This window comes from Corylus avellana, chromosome 2, assembly GCF_965113065.1.
Source record: "Corylus avellana chromosome 2, dhCorAvel1.hap1.2, whole genome shotgun sequence".
In the NCBI taxonomy this organism is placed as follows: Eukaryota; Viridiplantae; Streptophyta; class Magnoliopsida; order Fagales; family Betulaceae; genus Corylus; species Corylus avellana.
This window is the reverse complement of record NC_142491.1, coordinates 24,660,225-24,677,069: the sequence shown is the minus strand read 5'-3', so window position 1 is coordinate 24,677,069 and position 16,845 is coordinate 24,660,225. Positions and strand designations below refer to the sequence as shown.

The window sequence follows — 16,845 nt, the reverse complement described above, 5'->3', positions numbered from 1 at the left end:
TTGCCCCTTCGGCTGATCTCCCACAGCGTTATCCTGTCTCCCAATTGCCACTACCGATGCGTGGTCATCAAGTGCCAACGAGTGGCCTGGACACGCCAACCAACCTCCGTGTCCTCTGTTCGCATTACTGTTTTGTAGGTTTTTTTCTTTTTTTTTTTTACTATATTTAATTTTCCTGTTAATTTTGTTAGTTTTTTCCTTTGTATCTCTCCCTTAGTTTCACTGTATCTGCTATAGTTTTATGGCTTTAGCTGTCCTTACCACTATCTATGGTGCTCTCTCGATCTAGTTGCAAATCATTTTGTGGTGTTTTTTTTGGATTCCATGCTGGTATCTCCTTCCGTTGGCTTTGATTCGATCTTCATTAGTGTCTTCTCTGCTACTGTGGTGCTCCTTCAAATGTGCTGTTGCAATCTTGGTTGTCATTTTTGATGCACCTTGTCAAACCACCTTACTTGGTAGCTACGCTTCTTGGTCTTAATGCCAAGAATCAATAAGGCTACATCATGTATTTGACGCATTCCCTTTTAAGTTTTGTTTACCTACATTTATGGTCATTTTGGAGCTTATTGTCAAACCTTTGTTGTAATTTCTTAGTTGATGTCCTTACAAAAAATAAAGAGCAACCAATAAGTATATCGTTGACACATTCGTCTATGGATAAGCAGAATTTTCTTTCTTTCTTTCTTAAGCAGAAGATCCCATCCACGAGATTTTTATACATAAAATATTAACTAGGTTTTAGTATCGCAACTCATCCTTACTAAAAAAGAAGCATACAAAAAATATAAAGCCAAAAGGAGAACACCAAAATGAGTAACTCTAGAAGAAGTTCTTTGTCACTCTTATATCACTCCAAAGATGAAATGACTTTTAAAATTATCATTTGATCATAATCTAATAATAATCAATCACAAGCTCAATGATAATTTTAAAAGCCACATCACTCTTGCAATGACACAATAAAAACTTCTAACATTACTCTACCAAAACAAAAGAATCACCTTTCATCATTGCTAAGATTCGGAATAACTCAATTGCTCAGCAAGTTTCGAAGACCCATCACCACAAAATTTCTTTCCCCATTGTGGGGAACGCAGCTTCTTTGACACTACTATCAAACCAGCTTAATTACTTATTCACTTTTGACATAAAAAATTGCTTCTTTTTTCATGCATTTTTTTCCTATAATTTAGGTCGCAAGTCGACTGACTGTCAACCCCTCTCAGCCACAGCTCAGGAGAAAGTCAACTAATGATTCGTCTCATGCCGACCTTAAACGCTCCGATAGATTCTGGTAGTGTCGGTTTTGCTGCTCCCGAAATGGAAGAGGTGTTAAAAAGGAGTTGAAACAAGAAATTAATTTAATATAGCATCTCAGGTATCATTGCACACGACATGAGTGAGCACAGAAAGAAGAATACCTTATCTGACACAGAAGGAGAGATTTTACCCAGTGCTTGCACAAAATGTGTTGTCTTGATGGTCGAAGGAGCCGCATCCGGAGTGCGCTCAGTTGAAGCCTGTTTTTCTTCAAGAGCAACCATGGCAGCTTCATTCATCTGTCATTAGTAGAAATTTAGAAAACACCCATACACGCAATGAGAAATATCAGCTTCAACATCATATGAAAACAAATCTATCCAGCATAGACCAACCAGTGCAGCAAGATCAGCCCCACTCAAATTCTCGCAGCCATCCATTTTCCCAATAGCACTCAAATCCACACTGGCATCTATAGGCTTCTTCCTCCCAAGAGCTCTTAAAATCAGTCCACGCTCGTCCGGACTAGGTAAAGGAACATAAAGAAGTTTACCAAACCTACCAGGGCGTAAGACAGCAGGGTCCATCATTTCTGGTCTGCCAAAAGAGATGCCAACGGGAAGGAATTAATACGGTGGTAAACATAAGAACAAATTGAAGACAGTAAACAAAGAACTTTACCTATTTGTTGCACCAATTACAAAAACACCCCGCCGCTGCTCTGCACCGTCTAACTCTATAAGTAACTGCAGTTGCAAGCCATGGTTCATTTTATCAATATTCAGATGTAGATCATTAAACAGAAAAACATAATTAATAGGGCAGCATGATTTTGTTCAGACTATCTCTAGAGATTATTAAACCTGGTTCAGTAGCCGCTCAATAACCCATCCGCCTTCTTGACCACGCTTTGTTGTCAAAGCGTCCACCTACAAATCATGAGGGGGAAAGAACAAAATTCTCAGTAAAGCGTAGCAAAATATGACCACAGTAACTCCTTTAAATAGACACCCTCATCATGACACCTATATTGAAAGCCTTGTCCTCTGAGGATCCCATTGTTATTTTACACACAAGCTTACAACTCATCTAATCCATGGATTTTATGAATATGATTATGAAAGAAAAGCTAGCAAACAGCGAATCTGGAGAAAAAAGCAATTGTTCGACAGCCACTACACAGAGATCTGTATGACCATTTAATATGCTTCTTATCCCATTGCTGAATGCAGAATTGTATTCACTTCAAACAAAATCTGTATTAATTAAAACTAAACAATAATGTACAACAGATTAAAGAACAAAGAAATGAAAGAAAATAGATCGTACCAGGTCTACTTAATACATTTACAAAGATAAATGACATTCTATAAAGTTGTCAAACTGAGGCAGATGCTGTCGTTTCTCTTTTGACGGCTGTTACTGTCCCAAAGCTTTTATATGATGCTATCTTGTGGTGAAACCATGAGTTGATTTTTATAGAATCTATAAAAAGAGCACTATGAACTTTCTGCTTCAGAAAGATGGTTGTAAAAGTGAAACTTCAACCTCCCTATGCAGAGAAACCTAATGCTCAATTGCTGAAGATAAATCGCCAATTGTAGGAACTACTTAGTGGTCAGTCAACTTTAACTCTTGAATTCCATTAGGCAAGAAAGTCGATGAATTTCTCTCTCTCTCTCTCACACGCACACAACAAAGCAGATTCATAACATCTTAATCCCACTTTAACTTTCACAGACACATTAATTTTGAGGGGATTAGCATAAATACACAAATAATAGGAGTCTTTGCACAAACTAGAGGTGTACATGGGTCAGATCAGTCAGTTTTGGGGAAGATGTTTCACTGAGCAGAAATTGACAGTTTGAAAGATCCCAAATGCATGCCGAACTGAAGCAGCCATTAAACTGACAGGTCGGTTTGAGAGAGGTGCAAATGAGAAAGAGATGAGGAAAACGGAAAACAGATTGGGAAAAGGAAGTGGGCGGCCAGATGAGAGTGAAAGATCCAAGGTAGATGAGATGGAGAGAGAGAGAGAGAGAGAGAAGTAGGGTGATAGGGCAATGGCATCATAAATTAAGGAGGTATCATCCACAATGGGGTGCCATTGTGGGGGAAAATGAGCATAAGAGATGAAACAGAAAGATATGGAGAGGAGCACGGTAGAAGTGATGTGGCACTATCAATGTGCAGTGGCTATCGAAAGGGCAAATGACGATGTTGAGAGCAAGGGGGAGATTTAACCCAACATATCTATCTATCCTGAACCCCAACATACAAACTGCTCTTGGTTCCATTCCATAAGGTACTACACTAGCAAAAGCTTCAATCAGTGGTTCCAACAAAGCGGAATAAAAGCATCTGTTCAGCATATTTTTAAGATTAAGTTCTCCCACAGATTACGTAAAAAGAAACCTCAATGATGATATTAAATTTAAACCAACTAAACTCTACAAAACCTTACTCAATTGCTAGTAGTCAGCTATAGATTATATAAATACATAATATATATGGTATTTATGTATGTATAAATGTATTCACATATGTATGAATGAAAAACCACCTTACTGAAAAGTATAGAGAATCAGACTAACCGGAGAGATTCTCAAGGTATAATCAAAATTCCTCTGTAGAATATGCAAAAAAATTTGTTCATTATCATGTTTTCCATTTAAACGGAAAACATCAAATGTTTAAATCAGTATTCCAGGAATGAATGCACATTCTTCAAAAAGGAGATGTTAAATGAAGCTAGGTACAAGTTTCAGGGCAGGGTGTATATTACACGTTACATTCATCTACTTCCCAATGTCTGGAAATGGCTCCATGGACTGATTTATTTTCCAATTTATTCCCTACACTATCTTTGTAAACATGCATATCTCACTGCTCTCACAACAATCATAGCATACACATAAGACAGATTGAAAAAAGTATCTTTCAACTATGTTATTGAACCAGTATATTGTGTTCCCCATTTGTTTTGTCAGGAACTCTCAAGATGTACCCAACCCCCTTCTCTCCTCCTCCAGGGAAAAAGAAACCTTCAACCAATTCATGGAAAAAAAATTTAATAAGCCCTGAGAACTCTTAAAGATCAATAAAAGCCATATTCTAAAAAATTTAAGAGCTGCTTCATTGATAGCCAACAAGTTACACGCTCTCCCATTTATGACCAATAGAAACCCCAAATCATGAACAAAAAGATGATGACAGTACTACACGGTAATTCCTGAAAGGGAGAAAAAGTCCCAACATTCTAGTCATTCCATCTTTACCATCCAAAACTACATTTTCTTCAAAAAATATTTATGAATATCTTTCCCATCCAAAACATGGTGACAATAATATAACAATAACAACAGCACAACAACAGTAATAAATTTATCATGCAGAGAGAACCACAAACCTCATCAAAGAAAAGTATGCATGGTGAACATGTCCTTGCACGGCTGAATAATGTTCGAACTGCCATCTCGCTTTCTCCAACATATTTATTCAAAAGTTCAGGGCCCTAACCATCAACAAAATCCACAACCATATGGTTGAACTCAAAAATAGAGCAAAAACACAATTAGGAGTACATTTGCTTATTGTTTTGATTTATAAAACGCAACTTGATGGTCATGATACCAATGCACTAAACAAAAATCGTGATAAAAATATTAACAAGCATACATGCACAAACGGAAGCGAAAGGGAAAATCAAAGGGACTGACCTTGATGTGAATAAAATTGGCCCCCGCCTCATTAGCCACAGCCTTGGCAATCAATGTTTTACCACAACCTGGAGGCCCATAGAGCAAAAATCCTGTCTCTAAGTCCACTCCAAATCCCTGAAAATGCAGATAATTTCAGGACACATAGTCAGCCATTTATACTATATATATATATATATATATATATATATATATATATATATATATATATATATATATAAAATAAAATAAAATAAAAAACTTCCCTTACTCATAAAGTAATCCAATACGGTTATGCATTTTAATTTGTGTGTATAGTAAGGGTGAAAGACCCGAACTTAAAATTCTTTTTTTTTTCTATTCAGTGTTGTCAGTCACAGCATTAGCTTAAGCCATCTCCAACCATAAAATGTTCATCACCAAGGAACTTTGACATGAGAAACAAAAATAGCTTATTTGGCCTGATTATCTAAAGAAAATTTCTATTTCTATTTGTATAAGGACATCATGGGCATGCTGCATGCGGAGCAAACCAAGAAACAGGACAAATCCTACCTGGTCTTTATCATGAACAACTTGAATGGGCTTGGTGAGTAATCCTTCTAATAAGAAATACTTTTTCTGACACTACTACTAAGATTCCAATCCATTCTTTTTTTTCTATTCAGTGTTGTCAGTCACAGCATTAGCTTAAGCCATCTCCAACCATAAAATGTTCATCACCAAGGAACTTTGACATGAGAAACAAAAATAGCTTATTTGGCCTGATTATCTAAAGAAAATTTCTATTTCTATTGGTATAAGGACATCATGGGCAGGCTGCATGCAAAGCAAACCAAGAAACAGGACAAATCCTACTTGGTCTTTATCATGAACAGCTTGAATGGGCGTTGTGAGTAATCCTTCTAATAAGAAATACTCTTGATGACACTACTACTAAGATTCCAATCCAGAAGACAAAAGTAAACTTCATAATCACAATGTAGCTACTCATTTGCTAATGTCTAGATGGGCAAGTGGCACACTCCTGGAATAGAACTGAGCTACTTGCCTACCCTTGAACTCTTGAGCAGCTAATTCTCTAAAACTCTTTAAAGTTTCCCATGAGACCTGGTCAACATAATTTAGTGGAACAGCACTGGTTGAAGCAAACTAGGGAGATAAATTCATCTTTATGTCAGTGATACATATATCCATACACCCATGTATACATACATAACTTCTTTCAAAGAGCCCTCATACTTGTTTCTATTTCAACTTTTAATTAAGTCTTTCTTGCAAACAAGCACAGACCCACGTGTGTTCGCGCACACTAGAAACACCTCGTAATCCTCTGGAAATTGTATACACCTAACTATATAACGGTCAAACTCCTTTCTTAAGGAATCAATCCCTCCAACACCAACTTGTTTCTATTTCAAATTTCAATGAAGTCTTTCTTTCACACCACCCCATTTGCATGCATGCACACAATCCACAGAGTGAGAGAGAGAGAGAGGGAGTTAAATGAGAGAAGGGACAATAATTAAAAAACACCTCATAATCCTCTGGAAATTGTATACGCCTAACAATATAACGGTCAAACTCCTTTCTCAAGAAATCAAGCCCTCCAACATCTACCCACTTTACATTAGGAATGGAAGAGAATCCTTCTCTTCTTAACGAAGGTTGAACCATTTTAACTGCTTCCTGCAGAACACCACATGAAAGCAATTGTCATCATGATGTAAGAAAATCAGTAGAAAATGATAAACCAGCAAAGCAGAATTTTAAGGACATTTTCTAGAATGCAAAAGCCTTCAAAATAAGCCAAACTGTAAGTACACCAATCTTGACCACCAGAAGGTAGAAATACACCATCACAGCGAATCTAAATGACTAAAAAGAAAAAAAGATATCTACATTACCACATCCACATTTTCCAGTTTGTGCCCTTAAATTAGAGTGAAGTGATAGGATCCATAATGGACAAGCAGGGCCAAATATCAATTACTCTGCGAATGTGCATAAATCAGGGTGTATAACAAACAAAGAAAAGAAAATAGAAAGAAGACAAGGACACCTCAAAATCAGCCATTTTGATGGTAAGCTTTTCCATCTCTTCAGGCAACCACGGTTGCCTCCACCAATCTTCAGTATCTTCCTCATTTATAGAATCCTTTGATAGATCAGACTTTTTTTCATCAATAATTCTCTTCATGGCAAGGTTACCGGCCTTGTTAGCAAGGGCTTCCAAATCAGCCCCAACAAAACCAGGAGTAGACCTGGCTATTCTGAAAAGATCAAAAGAACCCTCCAGTCTAAGATTGCGCGTAAGCACAGAAAGAATCTTAACCCTCGCATTTTCATCTGGAACACCAAGGACAATCTCACGATCAAATCGTCCAGGCCTCCTCAGAGCAGGGTCAACAGCATCAGGCCTATTGGTAGCTCCAATTACAAGAACATAGCCAGGCCTCTGGTCAGAACTTTCTGAATTTGAATTGGCATCCACAGGATGTAAAAGTTTCTGAGAGTCATCCATGCAAGTCATCAACTGTGTCACAATTCTTCGCTCCATCTCTCGTTGTAGATTTTCTCTTTTAGAAGCAATTGCATCAATTTCATCAATGAATACAATTGATGGTGCAGTCCTGTATGCTTTAGAGAAGAGATCCCGAATATTTTCTTCTGATGCACCTGAAATATTCATCAAATGAAATAATTATAGACAACTTCTAATTTTTAAAAGCACAACAGCTACCCCATTAAAGGATTAAGCAAAAAGTAAAAAGAGATTTAAAAACAATTTAAGAAATAATTCCATAGAGATTGACATTTGGGAGCAATCACCATTTTGGAAAGAGGGAATAATAAACTCTAAATATTGATGTACTATTTCTGTTAACCTAGATTAAATGACGAGCAATTCCCTAAGGTTCAAAATAATTGGCAATAGAAGTGTCAAGAAAGTCACTGAGACTCAGACCCTAATCTAAATCCGAATGAGAAGAGGCGCACACAATGAGGAAGAGGACTATTTCAGTAGTGCCAAGCAGCTCAAGCCTACCCTACAATGGCCACGCCAAACTTAACCAGTAGTAATGACTTAAACACAGTTTTAAATTCCAGACAATCAGAAGTAGATATTCCAAGCAATTCTGCATCAAATAGAATTTCATTCATCACCATATCTTCTTATAATACCAATACCAACTGATAAACAATTCAAAAAGTTGAAATAACAACGAAAGAATTGTGATTAAAAAATAAAAAATTGAGAGAGGAATAGATACCTGAGACACCAGAGACGACCTCGGTCGCCGAAATCTTGTAGAAGGGAACGCCGGTCTCATTGGCGATGGCATGGGCGAGCTTGGTCTTCCCGCAGCCGGGCGGGCCGTGCAACAAAATTCCGGCCATTGGGCGGACCCCAAGCCACCGCGGCAACTGTGGATGGTACAACGGCACGATCACCTCCATCCTCAACTCATCGAGCAACCCCTCCATCCCTCCCAAATCCCTAAACCTCGGCCCCTCATCCCCCTTCACCACCTCACCCCCACCCCCACAGCCACCCCTACCCCCACCTCCACCTCCACCTCCACCATTCCTCCCCTTCGACAACTCAGTTCCCCCATCCACCAATCCAACCCTCTTGGCCTTCTCGCTAGCAACCTCCACTTCCACATTCTGCTCCAGCGCCGTTTTTTGGGGCTTCTTGTTTAAATTCATGTAGGTCGCCAGTAGACCCGATTTCGTCACGTCGAACTTCGGTGCCTCTAGCTCCTCTCCGAAAACCGCGTCCTCCGACGTGGATGCCGCGCCATCTTCACGGTCAAAACTCGAATCCGAATCACCAGAACCCGATCCTGATTCCGATTCCGATTCCTCCGACGTCGTTCGATGGTTGTTCCCCCTCCGCCAATTTCGAACATGTGAATCTTCTATTCGCTGCAACTTATCATGCTCGCCACCAGCTATCTTCCGCTTCTTCTTCCGAGAAGCGCCTCCCCGACTAACGTCTACATGCTCTTCTTCTTCTTCGTCGTAATCCTCTTGGCCTCGTATCGGTGTTGAAGGAGAGGAGGGCTTCGCTTGCTGCTGCTTCTTCTTCCTCTTGCTCTTGCTCTCGCTCTCTCTCCCCCTCTGGTGAGAGAACGATGCCAAGGCCTTCTGGACATTCATAGTTAAAGTCTTCTTCTTCATTTGGCTATAATCTCTGTGGCTGGAGATGAGGTCGTCCACGATTTCCTCCACCGTTGAGAAGCTGCGCTTACAGCACTCCTCCACCCGAAGACGAAGCTTTCCTTGTAATCTTCTTCCTCCGCTGATTTGCATTTTTTTTTTCAAGATTCTACAAATTGTGCGTGCCCTAATTCTACAAATTAGGTTGGGAAGGCTGTGATGGGTTTTTAACTTTTTAACCCCAAAAGGCTAACGTGGGTGAAATAAAATAAAAAAGCCGTCAAAAAATTCCGTTAACTTTTTATTTTCTTTACCCAACCCAAGCCGTATTCTCTCTCTATTTTCTCACCATGCCCAGAACCGGCGCTTCATTAGACATTAATGGCCGTAGCCTGTAGTAGAAACGGAATAATTGTTTTTCCTTTTTTAAAAAAAAAAATTGAATAACTAATTAAAATTAGAAAGAAAACACCGAATAGTGAACAATCAAGTAGTTGAGTTCAGTAAATAAAACCAAAAAAGAAAATCACTCTCATCCAATACCAACTCTCAAATCCTCGTCAGTTTTGGGTAGAAAAAGAAAACAGAGAAAATAAATACAGAAAATAATCAACCTTGTAGAGGTTCAATCCTGCTCCTTCACCAAGATCCTCAGCCCTGGTAGCTACTACAGGCTACAGCCGATGGAGCGCCGGTTCTGGGCATGGTGAGAAAATAGAGAGAGAATACAGTTTGGGTTGGGTAAAAAAATAAAAAATAAAAAAGTTAACGGAATTTTTTGACGGCTTTTTTATTTTATTTCACGTTAGACTTTTGGGGTTAAAAACCCCAACCTTCAAATCACAGCCTTCCGATATGCCGTAGTATATCGCAGGTAAGCCTAGTCCACTAGCAGCAACTTTCTTTTCATTTTTTTTAAGTTTGGAAAACTAAACTATTTTTTGCCTCTCTATTTAAATACATTCCACAATAAGTTTTTTTTATGAGTAATGCTATAAGTCTTTCTAGAATTCTCCTAGAGTCATTTCAAATATGATGTGGCTTTTAAAATTATCAATAGATCAAAAATCAATAAATCACATCTCAAATTTAACGATGATTTTAAAAGTCACATCATATTTGAGATGATTTTAAAAAGACTCTAAGAAAATTTATAGCATTACTTTTCTTTAATAGTTCCCTATAATATTAAACTATTATTTGTTTTACTTTTGTTTTGTTTTGTTTTTATATTCATTTATTTTGCATAGGAAAATGTGAGAGGAGAGAGAATGTCATTTTATAATTATAATAAACCATATGGATTGCTACAGTTAAACCCAATGTGGGTTCAACTGTAGCAATCCTAATATATAGGGAAGATATAGAAAAGCTGTTGTAGGTGAGTTTTTGTGATTTTTTTTTTAATTTTCCCTATGTATAGGGAAGGGAAGCATTGGGTTCAACTATAGAAATCCTAATGTATAAGGAAGATATAGGAAAGTTGTTGTAGGTGAGTTTTTGTGATTTTTTTGAGATTTTCCCTAAGGAAGGAAAGCAGCTTTAGGGTAGCCACTGGGAATGCTAATATGGGATTGTGCATAATTTTGAACTCCAAGCCCGCACTTTTCATGATTTGAAACAAAGGTTTTTTATTTTTATTTTTATATAGCAATAAATTCTTTATATTTGACTCATATTATTTCATAAATTCAATAGATCAATAACTAGATTTGTGGAATTTACCATTAATTTATGTAAGGTCTATATAAGTTCACAAATCTAATAATTGATATGTAAGATGAGATTAATCAAATATTAAAAAAATATTAACCTTTCTCTAAATAAAAATATATTCTCACATTTTTTTTTTCCATTTGGGACAATAACCAATGTTAGAAAAAAGAGAAAAATCAATTGAGCGAGCTGCCTGTGTTTCCCCTCTTACCAACGACCAGTTGTTTTGGTGTAGGACTAGCCTTTTCTTGTTCGAACTATGTGGGACTCGTGTCTTTTCACATGAACCATTGGTTAGTTTACATATAGAGAATTATACTTTTTTGATGTCTTATTGTCAATCAATCTTATATTTTTTTAAAAATAAATAAATAAATAAATAACAAAGACAGATTCAATGATTAGTAATTTAGTTGCGTAACGATAGCAAAATAGAATAAAAGCGTAATGTATAATAATATAATGGACAGCTCTCATTGCACTTGAGTTTGTGAAAACCTTGTAAGCAGTGGCAGGCCAAGTCTGGTTTACGTGGACAATATTAAAAATTAAGGAGAAACTTAATTTAATTTTTCTCAATTTTCATCACTTTTAAACTCTCTTTCCAAAGCTTAAAAATTCTTATTTTAATGTATAAAAACTTTACAAAGGGTGAGAATTTTCTAAAGTACCTATGTATTTTTCCCTTCTTTTTTTTTTTTTTTTTTTTTGTCTATTTCACTTTTTTTTAAAATAATAATAATAATAATTGTAATCAAAGGGTAATTTTTGTAATTTCATAAAGTTTATAGAGGTATAATGGTCATTTCATCATACTAAGAGTCTAATTTAATCCCAAACCCTAATAGGAGGAGTGAGATTGTAATTTTTTAGAGTTCGATAAATATTACATACCACAAAAACATTCCCTAAATATTTTACGGTCTAGTAGTTTTTCGATTAGCCCTTATTTCAAAAAAAAAAAAAAATTAAAAAAAATTAAAAAAAAAAAAAAAAAAAAAATTGAGAGATTTGCATAATGTTTTTGTGATATTTTAGACCATGTTTGAAAAATAGAACTTTTAAGTCAAAAATTATTTTTTGACAAAGCTTCATTTTTAAACTTTTGTCAAAAGTGCGTTTTAGCCATTTTTTAGAGCATGTTTGAAATTGCGTTTGACAAATACAACTTTTAAGTCAAAAAGCGCTTTTTAGCTGCCAAAATTGTATTTTCACCACTTTTTTACCCTTAAAATCACTTTCAATTCTTTTTATCAAACTTATACTTTTTTCTTCAAATGAATTTTTTGAGTGTTAAACGCACTTTTAAGCTCCTCAAACGCACACCCAAACAGGCCTTTAGAGTAAAAAAATCAAGGAAGTACTTTTAATTTTTTTTTACCAAACATGTCGGCTTTCATTTGGCACAACTTTTTAGATACTAAAAGTATTTTTAAACTCTCTAACGTATTCTCAAACATGTTCTTATTATTACTCTAAGTACATTCATGGCTAATAAATATTGTCACAAACTATTTATATGGTGGACCATTAGCACCACACACACACACACACACACACACACACACACATATATATATATATAGAGGGGTACGAGAGGGGTCAAATCCCCTCAACCCAAAAAAAAAAAAAAAAATCTCTAGTAGGATTTTTCCTCCGCCCCTAGTTGCCCACCCTCAGATTTACAAGAAAAATATTTCTAGGACTGGCATTTAGTAATGGACGTCTTTGGTTTCATCCCCTCAACCCAAAAAAAAAAAAAAAAAATCTCTAGTAGGATTTTTCCTCCGCCCCTAGTTGCCCACCCTCAGATTTACAAGAAAAATATTTCTAGGACTGGCATTTAGTAATGGACGTCTTTGGTTTCATCATAATTTCTGGTTTCATGGATGTTTCAGACTTTCAAATCCAGATCTTGCGCAATGAAGAAGACAACTAGACGAGTACTTCAAGAGTCTTGTTTTTTACCAAAACGTTTCGTTTACTGTGCATTTTAGTAATACCAAATTGCATATTACTTTGCATTACCTTAAGAACTAAGCACTATGAGTGTGGGATCCGGCTTAGGTGCGGTAGTTTTTAACTACCGCACCATGCTGTTAAATCTCCCAACGGCTGGGATTAAATAGAAAACAAAGACTGTGATTTCACGGAACGGTTCCCTTCTCTCACGCTTCTTCTCCTTCTTCTTCCTTTCTCTCTCTAAACCCATTCTTCTTCTTCTTCCTTTCTCTTCTTGTTTTTGTTTAATCCGAGAATTAATCAAGCCAATTTCTAACCAAACTAAGTATTTTCACGGAATTTCTCTAACCTTCTTCTCCCTCTTCTCTTCAAAACCCATCTTTCTCTCTTAAACCTGTTCCTTTCTCTCTCTCTACCCGCCTGAGTTGGTGTTCTTGTAATTCATGATGAAGAACATGTTGAATGTGGAGAAAAAACTGGACCTCAAAACTGGGTTCAATTTAAGAACAACCCAAATCTTCAAGAACACCAACCTAGGCAGTCAATAGAGAAAAAACCCAAGAAAATTCAAGCCACAACAAAAAAAAAAAAAAATCAAGCCACAAACTTCTCAAGAAAACCAACACCTTCCTTTCTCCCAAACCAAAAGAAAATAACCAATTAAACTCCCCTATTTATCGTCCTAGGCATAAAAAATAAACAAAATAAAAACAAGAAAGAGAAAAGAAGAAAAAAAGAAGAATGGGTTTAGAGAGAGAAGGGAAGAAGGAGAAGAAGCATGAGAGAAGGGAACGGTTCTGTGAAAGAAATCACAGCCTTTGTTTTTTTTTTTTTTTCTTTTTTGTTTAATCCCAGCTGTTGGGAGATTTAACAGCATGGTGCGGTAGTTTTTAACTACCACACCTAAGCCGGATCCGTGAGTGTGAGGCATAAAATTTATTCATTTATTTTAAGAAGCATAAAAGTTAAGTTACGGCTAAATTATTTAACATCACACGCGTGAGTGCGTAATTGTAAAAGTAATTTGCCGTTCATTACTTTCAAAATTGAATGGCAAATTGTTGAATCCCTTTCTCCTCATAATTAGTCAATTTTTTCTTCTTCAAGACAATCAACAATTCAAATACAGTAAAAAAAGTGGGTACAATTGAACAAAGAGTCGCCTCTTTTTTTGGCCTCTTTTTTTGACAATTTCTCTTTCTCGAAAGGTTTTAGGTATGTAATCAAAATTTTATACTAATTGATTTTTCAATTTTATTATTAAATGATAAAAATGTCTCTTTATTTTATATTTAAATTAATTGTTTATGAATAATTGTATGAAATATAGTTTGTAGTTATTTGAGAATATGGAGAATCAACAATATATAGTTCTATTGAGCTCCAATTAAATTCTAAAGGAGCTCATGTCGAAGTAGATTTAGTAAATCTGCCAATAGATCATTGCTTAAGGAATTTTTTATTTTTTTTTATTTTTTATGATTATCATATTTGTTAAGAATATTATGTTAATGTTATTTATTTGTTATTTACTTCCTTAGGTATTATTAGTCTACTAGGTTTACCTTTCCTTAGTCTACTAAGTTACTTGCCTCTCTATAAATAGAGGCTTTTGTATTCATTATCAAAACAATCATAATAGAAGAGATGTAGTCCTATATGCTTCCACTCTCTCTCTTCTCTCTCTCTTTCTTTCTTCCGCTTCTAATATATTATCCAATATATTTAACATAGTATCAGAACTATTTAACATGGTATCAGAGCCACCTTTTTGTGGCCTCCAATAAACGTCTTTGACGTTTTCTGGCCCCGCCAGTGTTATCCAGCGCATCCATCCCTCTGTCCCTCACGGTTCTCTATCTTCTCTTCGAAGTTTTCAGCGGATCACTATACCGCTTGAAAGCCCGAAAGACAACCGTCATAGAGCCGCCTCACGCGCTGCCCAAAGGTTCGGCAATTCTGCCACTGCCATTCTGCCACCGGCCGCCACGATGGTCCGATTGCTTCTCTCAGGCCACCGATCGATAGATCTGCTCAGAACTGCAACCAAAATCCAAATCCAGTGTTACACACACCACTTATATATTTGCGCGTGAGATCCACGCGACGCCTCCAGTCATGCGTGTCCACACGCGCTAGAAGCTCCAACGGCCACGTTAGCCCTAAGTGCAATGTCAGCAGAGCCACGTCAGCAGCAACACGTAATCCTTGAGTGCCACGTCATCAGTGCCACATCATCATTGAGTGACACGCCAGCCCTTTGTGCCACATCAGCTTACCTGCCACGTCATCAGCCACTGCAATGTCAACACATCAGCCACGTCAGCGCCTTGATAGGATTGACTTTTCTATGGTTGACCATTGACTTTGACTTTGACCACTGAAAAAGTTGACCAGGTGTTTTCTACTCAATTTTTCATTCTGATTTCAAATTTGTGGTCTATTTTTGCTTTTGGCATCTCTATATGGTAGAAAACAAGATTATTCTCCAAATTCAGGCATTTGTTTTATGCGGTTCAAGTTGGTTCATGCTTGTTCAATTCTTTTTTATAGCCTTTTCTTTGGCGTAGTTCAATCCGGTTCATTCTTCTTGCGGTAGGCACTCTCAGGTCAGACCAATCTTTCCTCAGGTCCATGGGTTTTCGGGCCAAAGAAGCCCCTTTCAACCAGCCCACTTATGCCTTGTCAAATGCCGCCATTATCGGTCACTGCAGCCTCTCCTAGGCCATTGATCCATTACTAATGAGAATTTTTTGGGTCAGACCTTTCACCGGTCCAAGGGTTTCAGGCATGATTAGCCTTTTCAACCGGCCCTGTTTATCTCAGCTGACAAGGCGAGACGGTCCAAGAGTTTCAGGCATGATTAGCCTCTTCAACCGGCCCTGCTTATCTCAGCCGACCAGGTGAGACGGTCTACTAGTTAGAATTTTTGGGACAGACTTTAACTCAGCCGATCAGGCAAGCTTCTTCATTACTAGTATATGGTTTTCAAGTCAAATTACCACCAAGTGAACCAAGCTCCAGCTTAAATGCATAGCTCAATTCAGGCAGAATCCACCGGTCTCTAACAACTTTTATAGCGTTACTTCGGCAACTCTTTTGGCACAAGCAGCTTTTTCAGCAACTTACAATTTTTCTTTTCCTATTCTTTTACCCAAACTCAAGTTTACACATTGAGTTTGAGGGGGGATGTTAAGCATATTATGTTAATGTTATTTATTTGTTATTTACTTTCTAAGGTATTATTAATCTACTAGGTTTACCTTTCCTTAATCTACTAAGTTACTTGCCTCTCTATAAATAGAGGCTTTTGTATTCATTATCAAAACAATCATAATAGAAGAGATGTAGTCCTATATGCTTCCGCTCTCTCTCTTCTCTCTCTCTTTCTTTCTTCCACTTCTAATATATTATCCAATATATTTAACATGGTATCAGAGCTATTTAACAATATTAATGATAGAGATCAAATCCGAAGAATGTATTTACAAAAAGGAAAACTAGTTAACCATGATTTTCCAAAAACAAAATTTTAAAAACATAGTGTCGTTTTAATCTAGTATGGTTCAAAGAATATGACCCTTATGGTTTTGTTATGTATTTTATGATAATCACTTTAGTTGTATATGTAACTCTAGTGGTATATGACCCTTAGGGTTTTATGGGAAGTAAGCGTTATAATGTTTTGTGTGGGTGCATGTTTTGGGTCAATATGGTTATATATGACAATATTCATGTGTTGAACAAAAAGTGGCTGAACTTCTTTGTTTTTGAGAAGTTGAATGTAATTTATGTATACCTACTTTAGTTATAACAACAGGTTGTAAATCTTTATTGATATTAAATGGAATATACTTATTCTTCTTTGACCAGTTGATTTGCTTATTAAATAATTAGCAGTGTTGAGACATGTCATTGTACTGAAGTTGGTTATACCTATTCTGCATGGGGATGTACTCATTTTGGTACCTACATTGCAAACCAATTGTGTATGCCAGTGCCACTATGGTGTAGAAATTGACAAATTACATAATTC

At 36.7% G+C, this 16,845-nt stretch overlaps 1 protein-coding gene across 1 annotated transcript; it reads right to left on the bottom strand.

Moving 5' to 3' along the window:
* Nucleotides 1-988: 988 nt before the first annotated feature.
* CDC48C (cell division cycle 48C) lies at nt 989-9,554 on the bottom strand. The gene is made up of 10 exons (XM_059606917.2): nt 8,240-9,554; nt 7,027-7,643; nt 6,501-6,653; nt 4,986-5,102; nt 4,676-4,780; nt 2,127-2,192; nt 1,945-2,009; nt 1,659-1,860; nt 1,425-1,562; nt 989-1,312 (listed from the first exon to the last, which is right to left on the bottom strand). Exons 1-10 carry the CDS (start codon nt 9,282-9,284, stop codon nt 1,265-1,267), a joined length of 2,556 nt encoding a protein of 851 aa, XP_059462900.2. The 5' UTR covers nt 9,285-9,554; the 3' UTR covers nt 989-1,264.
* Between the last annotated feature and the right edge of the window lie 7,291 nt (nt 9,555-16,845).

Bases quoted from the DNA above. Each gene is read 5' to 3' on its own strand.
- CDC48C (XM_059606917.2), bottom strand. From the start codon at position 9,284: ATGCAAATCAGCGGAGGAAGAAGATTACAAGGAAAGCTTCGTCTTCGG. The intron at 6,654-7,026 runs GTGTCCTTGTCT...GGTGTTCTGCAG, and splicing joins TCAAAATGGCTGATTTTGAG to GAAGCAGTTAAAATGGTTCA. The intron at 5,103-6,500 runs GTGTTTTTTAAT...CTGCATTTTCAG, and splicing joins AATTTCCAGAGGATTATGAG to GGATTTGGAGTGGACTTAGA.